General features: G+C 37.1%; 1 protein-coding gene across 4 annotated transcripts in view; it reads right to left on the bottom strand.

Annotated features, from left to right (window-relative positions):
- Nucleotides 1–10,629: 10,629 nt before the first annotated feature.
- ERCC6L2 (ERCC excision repair 6 like 2) overlaps nt 10,630–22,756 on the bottom strand; it is a 57,078-nt gene continuing 44,951 nt past the window's right edge. For all 4 annotated transcript variants that reach the window (XM_086868351.1, XM_023945003.2, XM_086868352.1 and 1 more), the window contains 2 exons: nt 14,777–14,964; nt 10,630–13,199 (listed from right to left, as the gene is read on the bottom strand). In XM_086868351.1, coding sequence (XP_086724477.1) covers nt 12,266–13,199; nt 14,777–14,964 — 1,122 coding nt within the window. In that variant the 3' untranslated portion in view covers nt 10,630–12,265. The remainder of the gene's footprint in view (nt 13,200–14,776; nt 14,965–22,756) is intronic.

Genomic DNA, 22,756 nt, shown 5'->3' on the forward strand with positions numbered 1-22,756 from the left:
TAATTACTGCAATCAATTACATGGAAAAGCCTCAATGAAAAGTGCACCAGGAACACAAAGGAGTGAGAGATTTGCCAAATGAAACAGGTATATGCATGCCTTAGTACTTTGTTCTAATGAGTGCACTGATCTAATGCTTTCACTTTGAGTGGGTTTTACTCCAAAGGCTTGTTCCTGCAGCCCTCACACAGTCACATTCCCACAGAAGTTTGCTTGAGGAAAGCCTCAAGACTTGACTCTGTGTGTTTTCTCTTGTGCCAGGAAATACTATCCTTTTAATTAGCAGGTCCATTTCTTTGATAACTGTTTAAGTGGCTTCACTGCAATTTCATCTCTTTAGCTGTCATCCAGCACCTGGGAGGTAAGGAAAAAGGAAGCAAGCACTGAATTTTTCCATCATTTCTGCTGAGGGATATTTCTGAGACCCTGTACTTTTGTGGGTGGGCGGATGGATGAATAGACAGACGGAAAGGGAGTTTCCTTTATGGGATTCCAATAATTGGTATGTGGTTTACATTCCATTCATCTGAAGGACTCTTATTTTAATCAGAAACAGGCTCAGGCTACTAAACTACCTCCAGTGTTCAAAACATATCCATGCTTTCAGCTGGTGACTTTTCTCACATGCATCTTTTCTCTGACACCCACAGGCCCCATAGTGTAATGTGGTCATTTACCATCAAGAACTCGGCGTCACCTCCTATAATAGGAGTTGGTTCAGAGCTCTTTTCCAGACAGAGGTTTTTCTGATTGCTAGCTTCACAAGCAGAAGCTCTTTAAAAATACTGTGGTATTTGGAACCGGCATTGATTTCTCTAAGCGGGTTTTGGGTTTGGTGGGTTTATTTCCTAGGCTCGTCCAACTCTGGGAAAGCCTTTTCTGGACAGTGTTGTGGAAGTCTGGCAGTACAGCTTTGTCTTAGTAGCCAGAAGCTAATGCAGACAACTGCTGAGAAAAGCCCTATACTCAGCAGCTGGACTCACTGGTGCGCTTTAAGGCACTCAAGTCTAACATCTTGTCCAGAACTAGTCAGACTAAATAAACAACCATACAGCAGATTTCAGCTCTGGGGCTGGTGAAAATGCAAAAATATTCAGCATCAATTGCTGTTATCCAAGGGCAGGGAAAACACTAAATGACTTGCAGTGAATTAGTATTCTATTATTTAAATCTCTCTGAACCTTTTGTGATAGATCCCTAGTACACCCTAAAAATTTCTTCAAATCCCACCTTTTCCCATCAGCTAACTTGTTTCACTGTCCAGATTTGTTTACCCTTAACTTTCATTACGGATGCCCTAGCAAATTTATCTTTTCAGGGTCTATCTTGTCTAACCTGTCCAAAGAGTGATTGCACATGCTTTAGGGATTTCCACGCCATTTATCCTTGAATATGCTCCACGTCACAACTCCCTCTGGTGCCTACTGTTCAGCAGATCTGTCAAGCAGCACAGCAGGAAATCTCCTGCAGGCAGATCACACATTACACAATCTAAGAAAGGAAGAAGAGTTTCACAGCTAAGGTCTATGTCAACCTGGATCCATCACAGAGTTTTTGCACATACAGCATGCCTGCCTTGTACCTCACCTCCCCAGTGGGGAGAGGGAAATGAGGCGCAAATGCAGATATGCTATCAAAAGGAATGGTGAGCCTGTCCCCTCTTTCCCACACTGAAGATGTGATGGAGACAACCTGTGGCAGTGGCCTGTGAACACAGACAAGAGCTGCACAGTCACCAGTTCTTTCCAGATCCATGCTTCCTGAAAAGACAACACACAATATGGCTTTCATCTGTCTTTGGCCCACCCTAGGCAAGCAGGAGTTGCTAACACCATGAAGGAAACAAAACCATCAAATATCTCTTGCTTTTTCCTTATGACTCAACTGCCTCTGGGCAAGACTTCTCTACTGTTTGCTCAGAACATGAGACCCTTGACACCTAATTTAATGTTGGTACTGGGAAGTGAAAAGTATTTGAAGTTGCTTTCTAGGTTGCAAAGGTTTCAGCAAAACCCCCTGTCTAGAACCTGATGATCTCTTCTCTCAAGTCACAAGGAAGCAGGAACATCACAAACTGGGAAAAGGCATTTAGCCCTGCACTCTGCTGGACCTCTTAGAAGTGTGGACCCAGGCTGTGCTACCCAGGGCAAGGCAATGTATCTGTCACAGGATGCTTTCATCAAATTACTACACTTTGCCTTGCCTAGGCTTTCACAGATCCTGATCTCTCAGGATAAAAGATTTCTGTCTGAGATTCACTTTAAAAGAGATTATTTTCTCCTGATTTAGTTCAGAGCTGTAATAAAGTTAATCTTTAAATACACGCATCTTGCAATCACAGAGCTAGCTACATTACGCATTTAGAGTCAATGTATCAAGATTAGAGATAGCTCAATACTGGATTGAAAACATGATTTGGAGTACTCAATCACATTCTACTCAAATAATTTCAAATTGAATGAATAGTAATATTTTGTTTGTTTGTTGTATTTCTTTTCTGCTATGAAATGAACTGTCATTTATTTTGAATACTGAGATTTATCACAGAACAAGAATTTTCTACAATAATGCTTTGCTGCTGGACATTTGTAATATTCCAGAGTAGAGCTTTTTACTTATTTTAAATTGTGAACCGGCTTGATACAAGGATTCTTTGGATTAATCTTTCTGGGGCTTATTATAATAATTTTACACCACTTTTGATTAAAGGAAGGTGAATTGCTGAATAAACTGTGACCAGCAGACCACAGGGGCCTATAAGCAGCACAGGGCAGTTCATTTAGTCATTCCCTAGTGCTCTTCCTGGACTGATCAGGCAGCACCTTCACAAACCAGGAACTATAATGATGCCTTTAATGTTAATTAATGTATGACTGCTTAAACTTGTGCAGTTTTTTTTCCTCCCTTCCCTTCTTTTGGCTGGTCACAACTGTCGGTTATTCTGCTTAAGTATTAAAAAATGCTTAACTAAATAGGCTGGCTTATTTGCTTTTGCTGATAGTAGCAGTCCACCCACAGAGCTCTTTCAAATCTCTTCAGTGTTTTGGAAACTGGATAAGGGACTTATTCAGTGACGTGCAAGTTCGTCTGAGCCAGGAATGAAGCGTGCATTTCATGAAATGAGAAATAACCTCAGACCACACACAGTGTAATTTCTGAACTCCAGCTTGGGCTCTCTTCCCCTTGTCCCTGTGCATACACACACACACCCCTGCTAAAAAACCAGATGATGACTGACATCCCTAAATCCTTTAAGCATTCTTTTACAGCTAAGAGCAGAGGGAGATTTTTAGAGCTTAGGTGGCTCATTATTAGTAACACACTGATGAAAAAAATGGATTGCTACAGTATGTGCATACCATACCAAAGAAAAATAGCAAAAAGCCTGCGCCATCTAAATACTTTCAAGAGGAGAAACTGCTGATGCAAACATATTAAAGCTATTTTTACATTATAGGGAGATGAGAAGTCCTTCCCACAATTTTCCTAGAGACTAATGTTAATTCTTGTTTAGTTAAACTAAAATCACTGAGTGTTGCAAATATTGTTTTCCATTACAATTATAAAAATAAATAAATAAATCAGGAAGATAAGTTTATTGCATATTAAAAACTCACTCTTTCCTCTCCTAAGCAGAGGAACTATACTGCATGGCTGTTGAGAACAAAGTACACATGGAAGAGGCAAAGGGCAAACCTTTCCACAGCTGTTACTCCATAGTTTCAATACCCCCTCCTAAGCTTAATGCTTCACAACCTTAGCAAATGAGTACACTTAATGATGAGCAATCTGAATCTGAATCTCTGAACAATGAGGTAGCCTGGTGGACTTCTGCTCAAATCTCCTCCAATATTTCCTTTATGCTGGACTAAAAGAAACAGCTTTATTGTCTTCAACAGGTAAGGAGTTCTGCATTACAATTCAACTGCCCCTGCAAAGCTTAAAATGGACAAGCAAAGGTACTTACAGACTGAGTCCTGTGCCTCTTCCATTTGCTTTGTACCTGTACTTGATCAGTAATATCATCACACAACTGAGCCATTGATACTATCTGCTTATGCATACAAATGTACATCTATATTCATATCATACATACTGGTGATACTCCCACCAATAAAGTTTGCACAACACTCTCTGTTACAAGACCCTAATTCAGTTGTCCATAAATTTGTCAAACTCTAAGTGCTCAAGCTGAAATTCTTCCTGCTTCGTGTCTCCATCAGGCTGAATTTTTCTCAGAAGTTTCAACTTAAACAGCTGTTCTGAAGAGGGGACAAAAGGGAATCAGTCTCACTTTCCCTCAAGTTTTTTCTATAGCCATTTCACTGCAAATCTGTTTTGTTTGCTTGTCTGGGGAGAGATTCTGTGGTTGGCAAGAGGGGTTAACTTACTGCAAGTATCATGTCCAGTAATAGCCTTCTGAAAACCTGACAAACTTTGGCCAGGTTCTAAATACTGGGGCTTACCCACACTCCATACAAATCTCCTAGAGAGAAGCAACATTATTTTCTGTACATTCTACTAAAACAAATTACTGCCTTGCCTCATACACCTCCTTCATCACCAGACTACATACATGTCCCTTCTCACAGATGAACTGAGTGACTCCATGATTATAAAAGTATTTATAGAGCTTTTTGGGTCTTTTCATGCAATTTACGGTACTGGCCCCCAGAAGCTGCTGAGGCACCAGAACTGAGAGCTGAGAGATCCTCATTGTTGTTCCATCAGTACTCACTGATGGTGCCCATGCAGGACACTGAGGAAGCTCATTAGCTTGGAAACAAGCTGAAGAGCTTAGGCTAACAAGAAAGAAACAGAAAGCAGAACAGACTTCCAAGATACAGATGCAACATTGGCAGAGCATAATGACCCATTGTGCTAAGTACACAAACACTGTCTCCAGACTGTAGAATAGAACCAAGACTTCACAGATGCCTGCACTCTTCTGTTTCCAACCAGTTTCTGTGACATCTACTAACAACTATATCCTTTCTTCCCCTGACTGGCTAGTCTACAAAAGAGACTGTAATCTAGTGCTATTAACAACTCCAATTGGTCAACTAATTGGAATTGTCAATCCAAATTTTCATAATGATTCACATGGGAATCAATCACTTCTGAGTGAAGGAATACTCTTCTCTTTAGAGTTTTATTTGAAAGTTTTCAAAAATCGCCTTTTCAGAACTGCACTAGAAATAATAAAGTTATAAAAACTCCCAAAAGCTAGAAAATGACAGCATTACAACTGCTCATGCATTCTGTCATAGTCTTCTACTGTATGCTTAGCAATACCAACTTTTCTGTGAGACATCACCCTCCTTATCTGCAGATTAACACATTTCTAAAGAGATCCCTTTATTTCTTTCCCTTTATAGTTTTTCCCCTCTGACTTTCTGAGTACAAATCCAAGGATGAAAAAATCCCAAGTTGCACCACAGATCAGCTGCAGCCTCTGCAGCTGTGAAGCACAGCTGCACAGTGGGCTACCATTTCAGTGCATCCATACCAAGTTACTTGGTAGCTATAGTATTTTCCAGTTAGTTCCCAGTTCGCAGCCTGTACAAAACCAGAAGATGAAGGCTGACACAGATCACAGACTTCTAATCTGTTATGCTGTAATCCTGCAAAGTTAAAAATGAAAGTTCTCTGTTGCCAGGAAGAACAGACTAAATGATGCTTCCCAGAGGTTTTGAAAACACTCACTTCTCATCCCTGAAGGAATAAAACAATAAAAGATAAACTTTTGCTTAAAAAGTGGCATGCTTGAAGTATAGCAACTCAGTTACAGAAGATTTTATTGCTCACTCTTGTTCTTAAACACAGTATCTTCTAAAATGCTGGGATTTTGATGGTGAGGAAAGTACAAGTGTCTTGTTCTATTTTTAAAACTCCCTTAAAATTTCTTAAATTGTTTTCTTACCAGGATTTTTTATTTTCAGAGACATCATCCTCAAGACTATCAGGTCACAAATATCTCTTCTCATGGTAGAAGCAAAGACTTCTTGTATGAGATGAAAAACTGTAACCATGCTCAATTTACCACCACAGCCTAAATACCTAATCATACAAAGTAAACTTTACAAAAAGGCCTAAACCTTTACCTTTCTTGGGGTAAGGGTGGCAGTTTTGATGCTGGGCATCAGGGTCTCCAGGTGCAAAAAAGTTCCATGTCTTTGGTTTTTTCAGTCACTAGTTAGGTTATTTGTTTCAGTGGCACACATGAACATTAATACATAGAATGTTTGAACCAAAGGGTAAACGAAAACATTAAGAAGACTCCCACCACTTTAAGTAGCTTTTCTCATTACTAAAGAGGATTATTTAATTATTGAATATTAAATTCCTATTTTAACTTTTTCATTGCACAAGCAATAGTAAGTCAAACTTTCACTTTTAAATGGTTTCCTACTGCTTCTATTTCTTTTAGTGAAATGGAATTTACGAAGATAATTCCTTAACATGTATATCCAGAAATGTTTCAAGAGAAATACCACCATTTAGTCCAGGCACATTTTCCTAGACTGAACAGTCTAACAAAATAAGAGACTGCACATTCTCCTCTGTGCAGTTTGAAAAGAATCAAGAGAGATGAATGACACTGAATTCAGGTATTTCTGAAGTTACAGTTTTTCACTGATTTCTTTCTCATCTGCTAAGATTTATGAGTTTGACACAGACTATCAGATGCAAAGTTACCCAATTACAACAATTTGACAGAACCACAAAATTCTAAACCACTAAATTGTTCTATGTTCCCAAGGTTCAAACAGCAGTATGTCAAATATGAAGGTAAAATACCTAATATTTCTTTTGCTTCAGGCATAAAATACTTATTGCATACTATCATCATTTCTTGTAATTCTGTGCAAATTATTGTAAGTTGATTATATTGTATAGATAATTTAAAATATAATTCTAATTTACGTATATAGATATGTATAGTATATAATATAAAGACAGTATATAAGTACATGTACATTAAATATATATTGTTATCTACCTCTAATGACTAGGGCACACAGTAATGTAAAGGAAATGTCCATTACAAAGAACATAGGATGTTCCTTGTCTGTTTTTTCTAAATAGTGCAGAGCGACATTCTGTCAGAAGCAGAACAGAACCTCAACATTTGACTAATAAAAAGTTATTCCTCAATACTCCCACCAAGTATGAGACTCTTAAATTAGAATTAGTGTATTGTAATTACAGCAATATATATAACCATGACAGAACAGTGAAGGCAAAGAGGCAAGAAGAGCACAAATGCCTCTCATTACACTATATCAAGGGACCAAGCTGGACACAAATGCTCTAGTATATGCATATCGAGGGACCAAGCCAAGCTAATCTGAGTCTGCTGTGAAGGTCAAGAGACAAAAGCACAAAAGAGACATTTTAAGAAAACAACTTTCTCGGAGGTAATTAAATTACATTTCAAATCAGACCACAGTATGAATGTTTTCCTTGCTAAAGAATTATAAACCAGAACAAGCAGGAAATATCATAGAAGTCCCATTATAGTCTGAATCATGGAAAGGCAAGTGCTGATGACAGTTGTGAGCAGTTACCTCAGACAACATAAACAGACATATGGTATTTGTTTTTAAAGCAAGTAGCATAGAATGATTTTCAGGATGATATGGGAGATCATGTTTACATAAGCATTCACATGATGGAAACAACTCAATACAAATAAAAGGGGAATAAAACCCCTCTAGTATAAACAGTTCTGTTGAAGAAAAAAACAGATTCACTCTGAGGTTAGCTGATATTTGTTTTGCATCCCAGCTATCCCCAATGATTAGTAATTGTCTTCATTGGGTACAGTGTTAGGGACTGAGAATGTTGCTATTAAATATACAAATCAGACATTGTGACATGCTACAACAGAACAATGCAAATTTTAACATAATTAAGCTTTGTGTATTTTTCATATCTGTCTTTGTGTATTTTCAGAAAATAATGCTTTAGTGCAATGGGCCTGTTTATGCTCCAACTTGTGAAAGTACCATTTCAATTCAGTCATACTGTGTGCTGCCACAGATACTAGGTCATGTTCTGACCACTCAATTCCATCCTCTCAGCTCTGGCAAACTCAGAGAACAACTGAGACAATCTGTCCTCAAGCATCATGCATATGCATCATTCTTACATTCAATTACATCTTTTAGAGCACAATCTTCACTTGGTCTTTGAAAAGGCAATTCAGCTTTCTGATGTCAATTAAACAAAGGGTAGGATGCCAAGCAAACAACTCTGAAGCCCTCCAAACATCTGCTTACATGTACTTTCTTCCTCTTTCAGAATTAGCTGTCAGAATCACACAAGATATAGACTCACAAGGACATTGCTATGATCCACACATGATCTACAGGACAAGAGGCATGCCTCTTAAATGCTCTGAATCACTGCCTACCTCTCTCATCTGCAATCTAGACATCCAATTTCAGCAGCAGAAATTGCATCTCCTTAGTCATCCCTAGCCAATTACTTTTCAGGCACCCTCTCAAGAAAGGTAGATTCTGACATGATATAAGTGGTCATTACTCTTTTTATATAGTATGGACCAAGTCAAGATGCACTGAATTGGGGAATGTGCAAAAACAAGGAGAGTATTTCTAACAGTATTATGTCATTTGTTGCATAAGTTGGAAGGTATGCAGTGAATAAGATATGCAGGATACTGCAGGAATGGAAAAATATGTAGCAGCGAAGGCAGTTAAATACTTCCTTGGAAGAACAAAATACTCTCCTCCTTCTGCAATTGAGATTTCTAAGAAAATAACTTAAGTAATCTTTTTCTTACATAGTAACATATTTTCACCTCTGAATTATCCTGTGATACTTCGATTATGTTATTACCAATCACCCTTTCCTCTTTTTAATACTGGTTTTTACAGCATTAACAGTGTGATGAAGCCATGGCACTGGCATCAGTCTGCCTTCTGGGGCTCACATGACCTGCTAAAGCTAAGTAAATACATCCTTTCAAATGATCTTAATGTGTTGACAAATGTTTGCATCCACACCCTGACTTTTCTCAAACATACTCATTACCTGAAATAATTCAGTCTCCCTCCCTCAGATCAAATATGAAATCTGTGTACCACAGAGCTACTGCCAAATGCAGTTCTAAGTATAGCCCCAGTTTGCAAAACAGCTTATGATCCAAACTACACTGCAAATTAGACTCAGAACACAGTGTCTTTAACTAGGTCTTGTAAGATGGTGGTTGTTGGGATAGCTGCATTTGTTAGCACAGACAGGGCCAAATTTCTTACTATTTCACTGGAAACCTGTTTTTTTTTTTTTTTTTCCAAAGAATTTCCATTGAAGGCAATACTGAAAATAGTGGTACCACCTGCAAGGTCAGGGATCCACAGCCAGACTCATAGGAACATCAAGGAGGGAAAAAACCAAGGGAGCTGCAATAAAGAGCAGTAAAATCCACCAACTAATTTCCATGGGAAAATAATGATACCCCATCTCCTGGATGATTTACATTCAGATCAGGTGACAACCACCATGAAGCTATTTCTTTATGCCAGGAGGCTGTTTTCCTGCAGTCCACATCTCCCTGCATGGAACCCTGTACATAGAAGTATGAACTCCACACTACCGTTTTTGTTTTTAAAGCCAAACAAAATGATAACCAGAGTTTTCTAAGAAGATATAATTGATCTCTTCAGTTCTAATATTTGAAGATTATGTCTCCAAATGCAGGTAAAGTTATTTTTTAATTTGTTCAGATCCATTTTTTAAAATTATACAGACAACTTCACAACAAAAATATTACAGACAGATCCCTAGGGCTGTAAGTTGCAATATTTATGGCTTAGGTGATATTTCCTTGTAAAATACATTAAATTTGCAGAAAGCTACAGAGTGACACAGATCTTACTTCAAGACGTGTTCCCATAACTCAGTTCAATTGCATATAACAAATAGACTTCCACAAATATACTGTCAGTATTTGGTAGATGTGAATAAAACATGCACATCTATGGAAGTTTTGACTTACGCATACCATCACCTTAAACAAGAAACATCATTTCCTGATTACTTCGGGAAAATTATGACAGCTTCATACTTGCGAATCAATAGAAATCTCACCTACCCAAATCAGATTTTGCCCTCTCTAGTACCAACTGATTCACACCATGACTGACAAACAAGGTGCTATGGTGAAGCTTCCCTTCAGTACCCCAATACCAGCTGAAGTCAACAAGGTTATCTAGCCCCTTCTGGCCCTCAGATGGATGTTATCAGTCCCTCCTTCTGGCCAAAAACAAGGACAGTTTAATCTATGCAACTTTTAGCAGGCTCTTTCCTCTGCTGTTCTTGATCATGTCAGATACTAGCACTACACAACCTACAAATTCCCTATAGAGTTTCCCTCCCTACTATCTAACTTCAATTATCTTTGGTGCAACTTAAGCCATTTAACTCCTGTTTTTGCTGCAGACATAAAGGGGTTATTCCCTTACTCTCTTTTAATGTATTTGATGACCATATCTTTCATTCCACCAAACTTTCTCTTTCTTACCCAAGGAGCAGTTTCCCTCTCAAAACATAAGAACTCTACCCTGTACAGAAAGTTAATACTGATGCCACAAACAGAAGGCCTGAATTTATCTCAGGTTTATTAACATCAACAAGGGTGTCGGTATTCCTTGGCTTAAGATGACTTTCTTTAGCTGTACATAATACAAACGTATCAATGACTAACAGATTCATAGCTGATTCTTTTCTTTCTTAGTTCATACTTTTTGTTGAAAAGGTGTTCCAACTGACCATTATATCATTTGCTATAATAAAGTAGTAAAAGCATAAATTCAGAGTAAGAGAAAGTTAGGGAACACATTAATCTTACTTATGTTAGCTACCTGTAAAGCTTTTATTACTTAACATTCACACAAGATACTCAGCTCCCTGTTTCAGGTATTTAAGTCAGATATCACACTCAGGATTTTAGGTGGTTTCCACTCCTAATATGTTCACAATGGTTACCAGAGAGACAGAGTGTAGTCTACCACAGCTTCCCGTGACCTAAAGTAGAAGCTGTCCCAGATCAAATTTAAGCTTATTTTCCAGTGGGTAGTCTTTCAGACCACAAAAACTATCACCATTCACAGACTGCTGCTGTGCAGGTTCAGCGTCCAGGGTTTTAAAATTTCATAACATTTACCCTTCATAAAAACAATTTATACAGTATACTCAATGTAAACCTGTATACTAATGCTTACAAAAATCAAATATTAGGGTTAAGATTTCCAGAGCAACACGAAGCCCTGTTCTCTTCTAGTTATGTGTTACAAGGTGCTCTTTCAATCTTATAGCACTGAAAAATGTGACAGACCACTTGGCAAATGAGATATGACACTGAGTATCTTGCACCCTTCCAATCCGTGAAGAATAGTTTTAATTTGGAAATTTTATTACATCCAGCATTCCACACATAAGATAATAACTTGTCAAGATGTTAAAATTCCTTACTCCATATACACTGTATTGTGTATTTCTTGCACATATGATGTGCTGCATATTCCCTGACAAAAACATGACAGAAGTCTATAAAAATAAAAAACGGGAAATGAAAGAGTAATGAGATAAAATTTAACACATCATTTAATGAGAAAGATCAAATAAAAAAAACTTGGTTCTTTACATCAACCAAGCTAAGAAACTCACTTTTATAGGATACTATGAAGATTTCAAAGGTCCACAGCTTCAGAGACTGAAGCTACTAGACACAGGCATCATCCCTGTCTCAGGAACTCGTCCAGTCTCTACCACCTCAGAAAATATATGCATTATCATTGTTAAATCCTGTTATCTCTACATTGTGTTGGGATGACTGACAACATCCAAATTTAAGTAAAGGGAAAAAATTACTTAGTACTTCTATTGCGCCTAGGAATATAATCAGAATTAAAGAAAGCAAAGTGCAATCAGAAAATTCTAAAAATCTTTAATATAAAATCATCATATATTATAGGCTACAATATATAGTACATATTCATGACTATGCACTTATGTACTATATATTAACCTGCATATGTAATTTCATTCATAATCACACTTGTAAAATGTAATTCTGTATCACTATAAATAGGAATTAATCATTTTACCTTTAATTTCATGGAATTACCATGTTTTGTGGCATAATGCTGTCAAAGTTCAAATAAAATAGTTATAGTGTAACTTCCATAGAAAACTTCTATTTTACTACATTACAAGATTTAGTAGTGAATAGTTCATCTCAATCATCTGCACTGTATTTTTTCCACAAAAAAGTTTCATTTCTTTTCCAAAGAGAACTTTCACACACTTCTCTCTCCCCTGTCACTGTGGAATGAGGGACTCTTTCACAAAGCTTCTCTATGACTGTTATATCTGTGAGCTTTCTCAGGCTCTCCTCATTCTGTTCATTCAGCATATCCCAGAAATCTTTTGGTCTCCCCTTTGATTTTTCTGCTTGTCCTGAAGAGAATCTCCTTGGTGATCCTGTAGATACCTTTCCATCATTTCTGAATATTTCATCAAGAATAGAGGTATCTCCAAGTAAGTCCATAAAAGAATTTTTCTTGCAAATCTGAGCTTTTCTCTCTACATTTTCTGACTGAGACAGGGATCTTTTTTTTGGCAGCTGTGCTCCTTCTGAGTCTTGCTGTCCTTCACAACTTTTTACAGGCAGCACCTCAATTATTTCTGATTTACTGCTTAATGAGCCAGATGCCATAAAATCCTTGAATGCCTGACTGTTTCTTCTTTGGTTATGTTGAGTAGCAACACTGGGTGATTGTTTATATTTTGCATCAACAAACATATCTTGCAAGTAGGAGTCCTTGTGAAGCTGTTCTGCTTCTCCTTTATGGCTCTCCTGGGTCTGCGTTTCTGTAGTTCCATTCAAAAGTAGTCTGTTAGCTGATGAAGGTCTAGACTTAGATCGTCCAAAATTAACAATGGATTTTCTTTTTCTGGAGTGTGTTGTACCAAATTTTCTTTCCTCACAGTTATGTGAAGTTTCTGTAGGTATTTCAAGTGAAAAGAAAGATTCCATGTCTGGATGCTTGGAAACATAGAAGTCCTTCAACATCTTCTGCCTGGTTTCTGATGTAGCTTTTACAATATGTTCTGCAAGGTCTTTTACTGATTTCACATTAAAGTGGGATACCATTTCCTCAAATTGTCTCCTGTAATTATCAAGAAGGAAAAATGTGTTACCCTTAACTAGGGGGTGGGGGAAACGGGGAGGATACAGTTCCAAGTCCTTTTAAAGAAGAGTTGCTAAACAAAAATTGGATAAATGCATGCACAGGAGACAAGCATTGTCCACGCCATCCTACCCAGTGAGTTACAGAATACTTTTTTCTGCTAAAAAGCCAAGCTCTAATTAAAATAGATCACTCTGGTTGAGTTAGCCCTAGTCTGAGGTCAGGGAACTTTACCGGAAGGCTGGAGAGGTAGGTTTACAATCTCATGCTGGAGAAAGGATATGAAACATGTAGCTTTTCATGTATGAGGGCTCCAAAAGGCAGCAAGATTTAACCCTGTTTGCCTCAAATACCACTTGATTGGCTAGCTCCAATTATTTGAGTGTGGTGACTGCAGTTGGCTTCCCACTCTGCCCTGCAATTACAACAAACTGAGGCATATAATCATCCTCATTCACTCTGGCACGTCCACATGTACTACAAAGTCTAACTGCATGCCAGGTGCTAACAGATAACCTGCTCAATGCTCAAGAGTGAATTGTTTAAGCTTTTTATTAGGTATGACTTTAGGATCTTGGAATAACAGCCTTAGTTACTTCACTGGCTTTGAAAATATTACCTCAGTAAATTTTTCATAAGTAATTATGATTTTGAACATTTTTAGAATGAAGAGTTCCCCTTCACCTGCCTCACAAATATTTGTATTTTCCCGTGTCTATAACAGTAAACAAACCTGACAATTACTGGCACTTTAACAATAACAGCATGGGTAACTGAGGCCAGCTAGACGATATGAAAACTTCTGGATGCTTACAGGCATTACCTAGATACCAACTTTCATAAAGTAATTTACTTGTCTCAAGGCGAATTGAAAATATATACCAAATACTTATTCTGTACCTTTGCCTAGCTAGCTACAGCCTTCCAGTTTCTATTTCCACAAACCACCAAGCTATTTTTCTTGAACCTCTATCTACATAACAAAAGAGTTTAATATTCATACTATTAATAGCAATAATTTAGGAAAAAGGAAATCAAGGAAAAAAAATTATTATCCCTCCAAAAATAACAGGGGTGAGGAGGGGAGGGGGGGAAGCCTTAAAAGAGATATAGAAAAATATTGAGCAGTACGCTGAAAAAGAAACATGAAGCCCAGCTTTTTTAACCACCATTCAGTGAAAGTGATGACATCTGGGCAAAATCAGTAGGCTTTTAGAAGATAACATTATAAAATGCTCTATACAGTTTAAACACTGTTTTGTGGTAGCCCATGATGCACATACTACAAACACTCATGGTGATGACTTCTACACAGTTATGTAATATATGACCATTGAATCAACATGTTTAAGTGATTTTTAGGTTCAATTAATTTTATTAATCAATTACAGTACTCATATTGTAGAGCGAGTCAAAGTTTCCCACTACTTTCACTCTTGCCATAGAATATAACAGTATTCCCTGAGTTGGGTCAAAACAAAGACAAATGCAACTACTGAAAGTTAAGTTTGTTTCAACGTTAAAATTTTACTTCCAAATCACCAAAAAAATCTCACCTGCGTATTCCTTTGGGTGTCTTTCCAATTAAGAAGGTGGTTGAACCTACTCTGTGTACTTTTTTGCTTCTCTGGGTCACAGGATGTATAACATACAGATGATGCTGCTTACTGTTTGTCAACACTTCTTGCCTTTCCTTAACGATTTTCTTCTCTGAAATATTGTCTTCTGGGACTTCATAATTTTTCTAGTAAAATAAGACATTGAAATCATTAGAACAGCTGTGCCTCTGAGGTAATAATGCACCCAACTGCTTCCAATTCTGTCCCTTGTAACTAGTATTACCGGGGTATTGATTGAACACTAGGACTGGGATTCAGAGCTGAAATGCAGATTCCCTTTTCAGTTGCAAAGTTCGAGGGACTTGAAGGGAAGTCTTGGTTCTCTGACATCTTGCACTAAAATATGATCCTCTTTAAACCCGAGTTATTTTTCTGAAATTCTCACGAATTCTCATAAAAATTTCCCCTTTGCCAAAACATAGCTACCTAGTGATATCCTCAGTCTTCCTACTAACACTGCTTCAGAGATGAAATCACAAATTGCATTCACACCTTATCATGTGCCGTTCAAAATTTGGTTTCAGATCTACACTGTTTCTTCCCAATGCTCTTCTACTTGATCCATATCTATTTCCTTTATTTTCATGGACTGTGCACAATGTTCTTGAGCTTTAGGATCTCACATGTGTTCTGACTTCACTACTTTGGTAAATAACCTCCAACTAGCATACAGAGAGACATGCTAATATTACAGAACTTACAGGAATAAATTTTCACTTTAATGTGAAAATGCACAGCTCCAAAGATTAAAATTTTACTTCACCATTTTTCACCATGTATTACTCTACACAATACTGAAACCCCACCCCAAGCAAAATAAAAACCCTATTCTCCCAATAATAGTGTAATTTTAGTAAAAAAAAAAATTTAATTAGTAGATGTAGATTGTAGATTACCTACAGCATAAATATTGTACAGTTCTCTTGCTGGTTCTGTATACATTTGTTAACTTTCTTATTACTTTTTCTTTTAAATATGCATGGGTAATACAGGATTTTACTCGGAAAAAGAGGAAAGCAATCATAGTTAAAAAAAAAATTTACTTTTATAGATTTTTTGCATGAAAAATAGTATTCCAATCGCACTATGGTAAGAGCCTATTTTTCACTCTGTTAGGAAATCATGCCTATATAATTTAATTCAAGAAAGTATCATTTGAATAGAATACAAGACTAACCATGTCAATGCCTGTCTTAAAGTTATGTTAAACCTCCTTCAATGTGCATCAATCTATCTCTCATTAAACAAGACCAAAGTATAAGAGGCAATACTTTGTATTATTTTTATACTATATATTATTTTAAGACCAAAATTCCAAATCTAATACAGGTAATACTTTGGTTTATACATTTGTTCAAATACAGAAGATTTTTAATATCTTTGGAAAAAAGCCAAATGCTGTAAACACACTGAAAGTAATAAAATTGCTTGTCTTTGCAGGAAACCACATTTAATGTTAGAAGTATTGCTAATTGCATATAAATGCACAAAAAGCCATACTTAGTTCTGGAAGCATAAAATTTTGGGTACACTGCACCACCCAGAAAAACAACACAAAAATACCACCAAATACATTCAAAGAGCATTTCTTCTTCTACTTAAATGAGTTGTTTAAAGGTGAGGCTTCTTTCTCATGACAAAAAATGTTACTGTTGATGACTTAAGTTTTAGCTTTCATGTTTTTCATGTTCTGTGCTCCCGAGGTGTATAGTTTTGAGTCTCATATTAAGTGTTAGTGAGCTCTTTTTACAGAGTAGGTAAACAAAACAATTCCTTTTCCAGCTTTATACCAAGGATAATTGTTACAAGTTTCAGGCCCAAAAGCATAACCAGTGGTGGACTGAAGAGAGAAAACAAGAAGGATGGGGCTTCATAACCTGAAGCTGTGATTGCACAATTAACCCTGATATGCAGAATAACCAAAACTTATAAGAAGGTGAGACCTCATGGCCAGTCATCCCTTTTGTGATCATTTTAGGTCCATCTTGGGTGTAGCCCTGGCCTGGCGCTTGTACTGCCCAAGGCGTGTCCTTTAAGGCCTTTCGGTAAATAACTACTTCATTCTTAACTCTGTCTAGCCTCTGTTCTAGGTCAGCCTTCTCAAGGAATCACTGTAGAAAAAGTTATTGCAAGAACTACAGGAGCTAATTCCAGTGAAAATCTACAGCCATTGCAAGTTACTCCTGAAAAACTTCCCAGCTCCCCAGAGCAAAGGCAACTGGTTACATGATACACAGGCTAAAACACAACAAAGGACTCCACTGAACCGGTGAATGCTTTAGAAAGCCCAGCACCCAGTGCCTAAATCCAGGAACTTATTTTTTTAAAGAATAAACATTTTTTTAATAAACCTAAAACACTTGGGTTTTTTTAGATGTCTCCATGTTAAAGGTCAAATGTGATGTTTATTACTCTGAATGATACAATGGGTGACAGGGTCTGTGTACAAGTAAAATCTACAAAGTGAGATTAAAATATTCTATCTTTCTACTAGCATTACAAAAAAATGAAAACTTCAGTCAATATTCCAGTACTGTCAACATTCTGCACTATTTTGCTTTCTTTTGAATTTGACTTCCTGTATTGCTCTTCTAAATTAATTCCTCTCATGGCCAGTATCTTTCCAATTATCTTTCAATATTTGCCCTCTAAATCACTGTAAATAAAATTTACAATAAAAATCTATAATTATAAATAATATATAAAAATTAATAAAAATAAAAATTTTAATAATAATTAAAATAAAATATTTAATAACATTATTTTTATAAAATAAAATTATTAAATTTTATTTTATAATAAAAATTATAAATTTTTATTTATAATAAAATTATAAATATAATAAAAATAAAATAATATAAATAAAAAATTATTTTCAACAGCTTTCTTAATTTTTCTCAAAGCCCTGTCACAGACAAATTACCGTGTCCACACTCCTTGCTTCTACATGAAATGCCATGTTGACTGCATAATGCTGGTCATGTTTGCACAAATTATCTATGACACTCATCACATGCATAAGACAACCTCACAAAGCATGACTGAAATTAAGAAAACTTGATTCAGCTAGAAGCCTCTGACTCTTGTTCTTCTACAGACACTAGCACATTTAATCTGTTTATATTATTGAATGTCACACTCTGTATCACATTCAATATGTCCTATTTGGATACTGTATGATAGAATAATAAAAGAAACAAAAATCTTTCACTGTAAGCTATAGCATACAGTGTCTGCTGTATATTACAAATATTTACAGAGAGAATGACAGTAATCAGGAAAGTCTTTACTAAATATTTAAATACAGTGAACACAATAGGCCTTTGCAGTGCATTTTATAAAATTTCTAATAATCAAATTTCTAATCATCAAAAATCAAAGTGGAGAAGTTTCATTTAAACTTGACCAATACTTGTTGGCCATCTGAAAAATTATGTTTTTCTATACTGAATTATCTTCAACACTATTATACATTTCTGTTTTCACAAACTTGGCGGAGAAGGGTAGGAGATGCAGCAAAATAATTACATTGACACCAAAGATAAAATATTTTGACTGTATTACTGAATGCAATACAGTAATTGTATTGACTTTAATACAATTTCTTAAATTTTTAAGAAAATTTCTTTATTAAGAAATTTTCTTAAACTTTGTGCACTTCCATTATATCAAGAAAACTTTCACAGCAAGTTCAAAAGAAATACACACTTTAAGGCATACACATAAGATAAAGACCATACAAGTAGTTTAGCAGAAGGCAATGGTTTTTAATTGACGAATTTAAACGAGAAAAAGCTGCACTCCAGAAAAATCCCACTAAATGCAAACAAAAAGTTAATTGAAAGTACAATAAAATTAAATTACAAAGTTTGAACTATGGAAAAACCCACAAAATTGTAGCCAGTTCTTCCTGTCTTATCCTTTTTTTCTTCTCTTATTCTCCCCTAATCTACCACACGTACTCTTAGGAATCTTTTCATACACTGCAATGGGAAAGAACACAGATAAGTAGTTGTGCATAAAATGGTTTCTACAGTATTCAGAAAATCCAGGGATTCTTACTACAACTGAAAAACATCTCAAAGAAAGCATTTACTGACACCTTTCATTTAGGCTATGTAGTTTCAATCCCTTCTTCTTTCATTATATAGTTCTCTTACTCTTGAAAATATATATTGAGTTTTGGATACCAACAATGAGTTTTGATTTCTTTCAATTATATATTACCTAAGAGGATGCAGCAATCAAGAGTCTAGCAAAAATACTAGACCATGTGTGCACATTTAGTGTCACACAATCCCTTTACGGGTAACACTCTTCAAGAAGAATGAACAAGCAAAGGCATCAAGCAAAAATTAAGGTGTTACAACACAGCAGGAATTTCTACTTCAATCTACAACTTTGTGAATTTCTACTTAATCTACAACTCTTGGATCTGTTAGCTCTGTATGGCAATCTGTCTCCTGCTGCCTAGTTATAGCAGTTATTTAAAAACAATATACATCTAGCAAACCCCATTTTTGTCTATCTTTGACAGTACAAAACTTCTGTCCTTCTTGTATCAGGCATAAAGAGGCAGCTCTATACTCTGGAGCAATGAATGCTAGTGTGTGTATATGCATCATCAGACATGACTGAGATGACTGAACACTTTAAGCCAGTAACTTCCGTTTCTTATAGTCCATTCAAGCAAGGCAAAGGACAATGTTTCACTTTTTAAAATACAGCAAGATGAAAAGGTACGGCAGAGTAAGTGACCAGAAGCTGGGAACAGGATGAGTAGAGAAGAAAGAATCTCTGAGAGATTCAGGGATACTTGTTTTTCAAGCTGCCTCATATCTGTGGCAATTCGATAAGAAACTGGAATAACCAGAGAATAATGAACGTCTTTCAGAAGCCTGAATCTGAAGCTGAAACTGGATGGCCAGGCCCAGAGAGTGGTGGTGAATGGTGCTGTATCCAGCTGGGGGCTGGGCACCAGTGCTGTCCCTCAGGGGTCTGAGCTGTGGCCAGTTCTGATCAATATTTTTATTAACAACATGGATGAGGGAATTGAGTCCTCCATTAGTAAATTTGCAGAGGACGCTACACTGGGAGCATGTGTTGATCTGTTGGAAGGGAGGAGGGCTCTGCACAGCCCTGGAACAGTTGGATGGATGTGCAGAGTCCAATGGGATGACATTTAATAGGTCCAAGTGCCAGGTGCTACATTTTGGCCACAATAACCCCCTGCAGTCCCCACAGGCTGGGGACGCTGTGGCTGGACAGTGCCCAGGCAGAAAGGGACCTGGGGGTACTGGGGACAGCCAGCTGGACATGAGCCAGCAGTGTGCCCTGGTGGCCAAGAAGGCCAATGGCATCCTGGCCTGTACCAGGACTGGTGTGGCCAGCAGGAGCAGGGAGGTCATTCTCCCCCTGAACTGGGCACTGGTGAGGCTGTGTGGTGAGGCACCTCGAGTGCCGTGTCCAGTTCTGGGCCCTCAGTTTGGGAAGGACGTTGAGACGCTTGAGCGCGTCCAGAGGAGGCAACGAGGCTGGTGAGGGGCTTGGAACACAAGTTCTGTGGGGAATGGCTGAGGGACCTGGGATTGTTTAGCCTGGAGAAAAGGAGACTCAGGAGTGACCTCATCCCTCTCTACAACTTCCTGAAAGGTGTTTGCAGTCAGGTGGGGGTTGGTCTCTTTCTCCAGGCAGCAACTGACAGAACAAGAGGACACCATCTCAAGCTGTACCAAGGGAAATATAGGCTGGATATTAGGAGAAAGTTTTTTATGGAAGGAGTGATAAAATACTGGAATGGTCTGCCCAGGGAGGTGGTGGAGTCGCCATCCCTGGATATATTTAAAACAAGATTGGATGTGTCACTCAGTGCCATGGTTTAGTTGAGATGTTAGGGTTGGGTTGGACTCAATAATCTTGAATGTCTTTTCCAACCTAGTGATTCTGTGATTTATTATGGATCCAAATTACTTCTCTAAAATATTTTGCCAACATCAAGAGACCAGGAAAATTAAAGCTGATAAAATTACATTAATTTTAGTGGAATATGCATTTTCCCATGTATGTCGCATGTAGCTTTACTGCATAAACAAACTGAGACAAGGACTTTCCATAAACTCTAATCTTTTGCTTGGTACTGGAGAATTGACTACTATATCACTTGAGAACAGACTGAATCCTTTCTATTTCACATTTACTTCTGAGTCTGTTTCTTCTACAATCAGGTAACAGAGCAAGAATTTTTCATTAGGAGCAATCTTACTAAAGCTTTTGAAGCTTTACCTGAAGTAACTCCTGCAAGACATGCCATTGTTTTTCACCAAAAAGCTGACCTTGAAACAATAGTTATTACCACTGGTGAGAATGAGAGAAGATACTCAGTCTATCCAAGAACTCAAAGCTTAAGGTAATTACTTGTTCCAGCAGAAGCTGTGGACTTGCACCCATCTTCCTTCATCCTCTCATCCTTTTGTCAAAAGAGCAACAAAACCAAAGGTGATGCACATACGTCATAATGAAAACTCCACTACAAGCTTAAAAGAATGCCACATATTACCCACTGCATTATGAAAACACAGCCAAAAGCATAATAGTGGAATGGCTAATTCCATTGTAAACTGAACCAGTAAACTCAACAAAGCAGTATTACAGGCAAATCATTTGGGAAAAATTACTTTAAAGCTGAATACTTCCCATCCTAGAAGAGTGAGGACAAAGGCATGCTATCTCCCAAAAGCCTACTCTTTGTAAACAACTATCTAAACTTGTTGCATCTGAAAGCTGTGCAAACACACTGCAATCAGAGTTCCTTGATAGAAAGTCTTTGTTTAAATAATCTACAAAATGACAGTGTAATACAAATAAGATAAAGCAGAGTTCTTAATGACACAACTTTTGTATTTACAGTATTTTCAACAGTACTTAAATCTGCATTGGAGATACAAAGGGCATGTTTCTTCCTAGGCTGACAGCATGCTTAGTTTTCTCATTTACACCACATTGCAATAACATAAAGAGGGGTTTACCATTAATCCAGGTTTTACTACAAAGCATCTCGTTATTTCTCTGTCAAACACTGGCAATAGTGCCAAATGTCTGTCATCCAATTCAGGGGATTAAGCCTTCCTTTATAGTGCAATTCTTGTACAAATTTATAAAAATACAGATAAAGTTTCTTAGAGCTGGTCACAGTCTATATTTTGGCCTGAATTCATGCCGCAGAGGTTGAATATGACAGCTGGCAGGAAGCTGAGGGGAGAATACATCCTCCCCCTTTTCAGTCACCACATTTCTGTTGCCATAGTGATTAATCCTCAATTGAATGGCTGTCTTTGTACATTTCTTTTCAGTAAAACTTAAAGTAAACTTAAGTTGAAAACATGCAGTTGACAGAAAAAAAAAACCCTCAACTTTAGATATTAAGCAGGTATAGTACAAGTTCTTGTGACTAATACTTTTCCACATATTAAAAAGTACAAATTCATTCTAACGTGGGACATCATTGGATTTTCAAATTACGTAGTATGTCCTGTTCCCATCTTCCACCTTTTTTGTGAAACCTCCAAGCCTTCTCTAAAGACTTCCTCACGCTCACACAGCTCCCCCTCCACACCCTAGATTCCTGTTGAAGATACACTACATAAATTCAGCTGTATAGGAACTAGAGAAAGACTATCCCAGACTTCCATACTGTGCAAAACATAACATAAATGTAACATAAGCTGGTTTTGCCTATTAAGACAAAAATTATTTAGGAAATTAATTAAGAAATGCAGTCATTTAATTCAGAATGGACTAGAAACATTAGAAGAAAATATTTAAATCTTGCCTCTGGGAGGCTTCTCTTTCTTATGGTAGCTAAGAAAAAGCTTCACAAATAAAAGTTTCAGTGCAAGTTACCAAAAAACCTAAGGAAGG

Source organism: Cyanistes caeruleus, chromosome Z (assembly GCF_971803275.1).
Source record: "Cyanistes caeruleus chromosome Z, bCyaCae1.hap1.1, whole genome shotgun sequence".
NCBI classification, from domain to species: Eukaryota; Metazoa; Chordata; class Aves; order Passeriformes; family Paridae; genus Cyanistes; species Cyanistes caeruleus.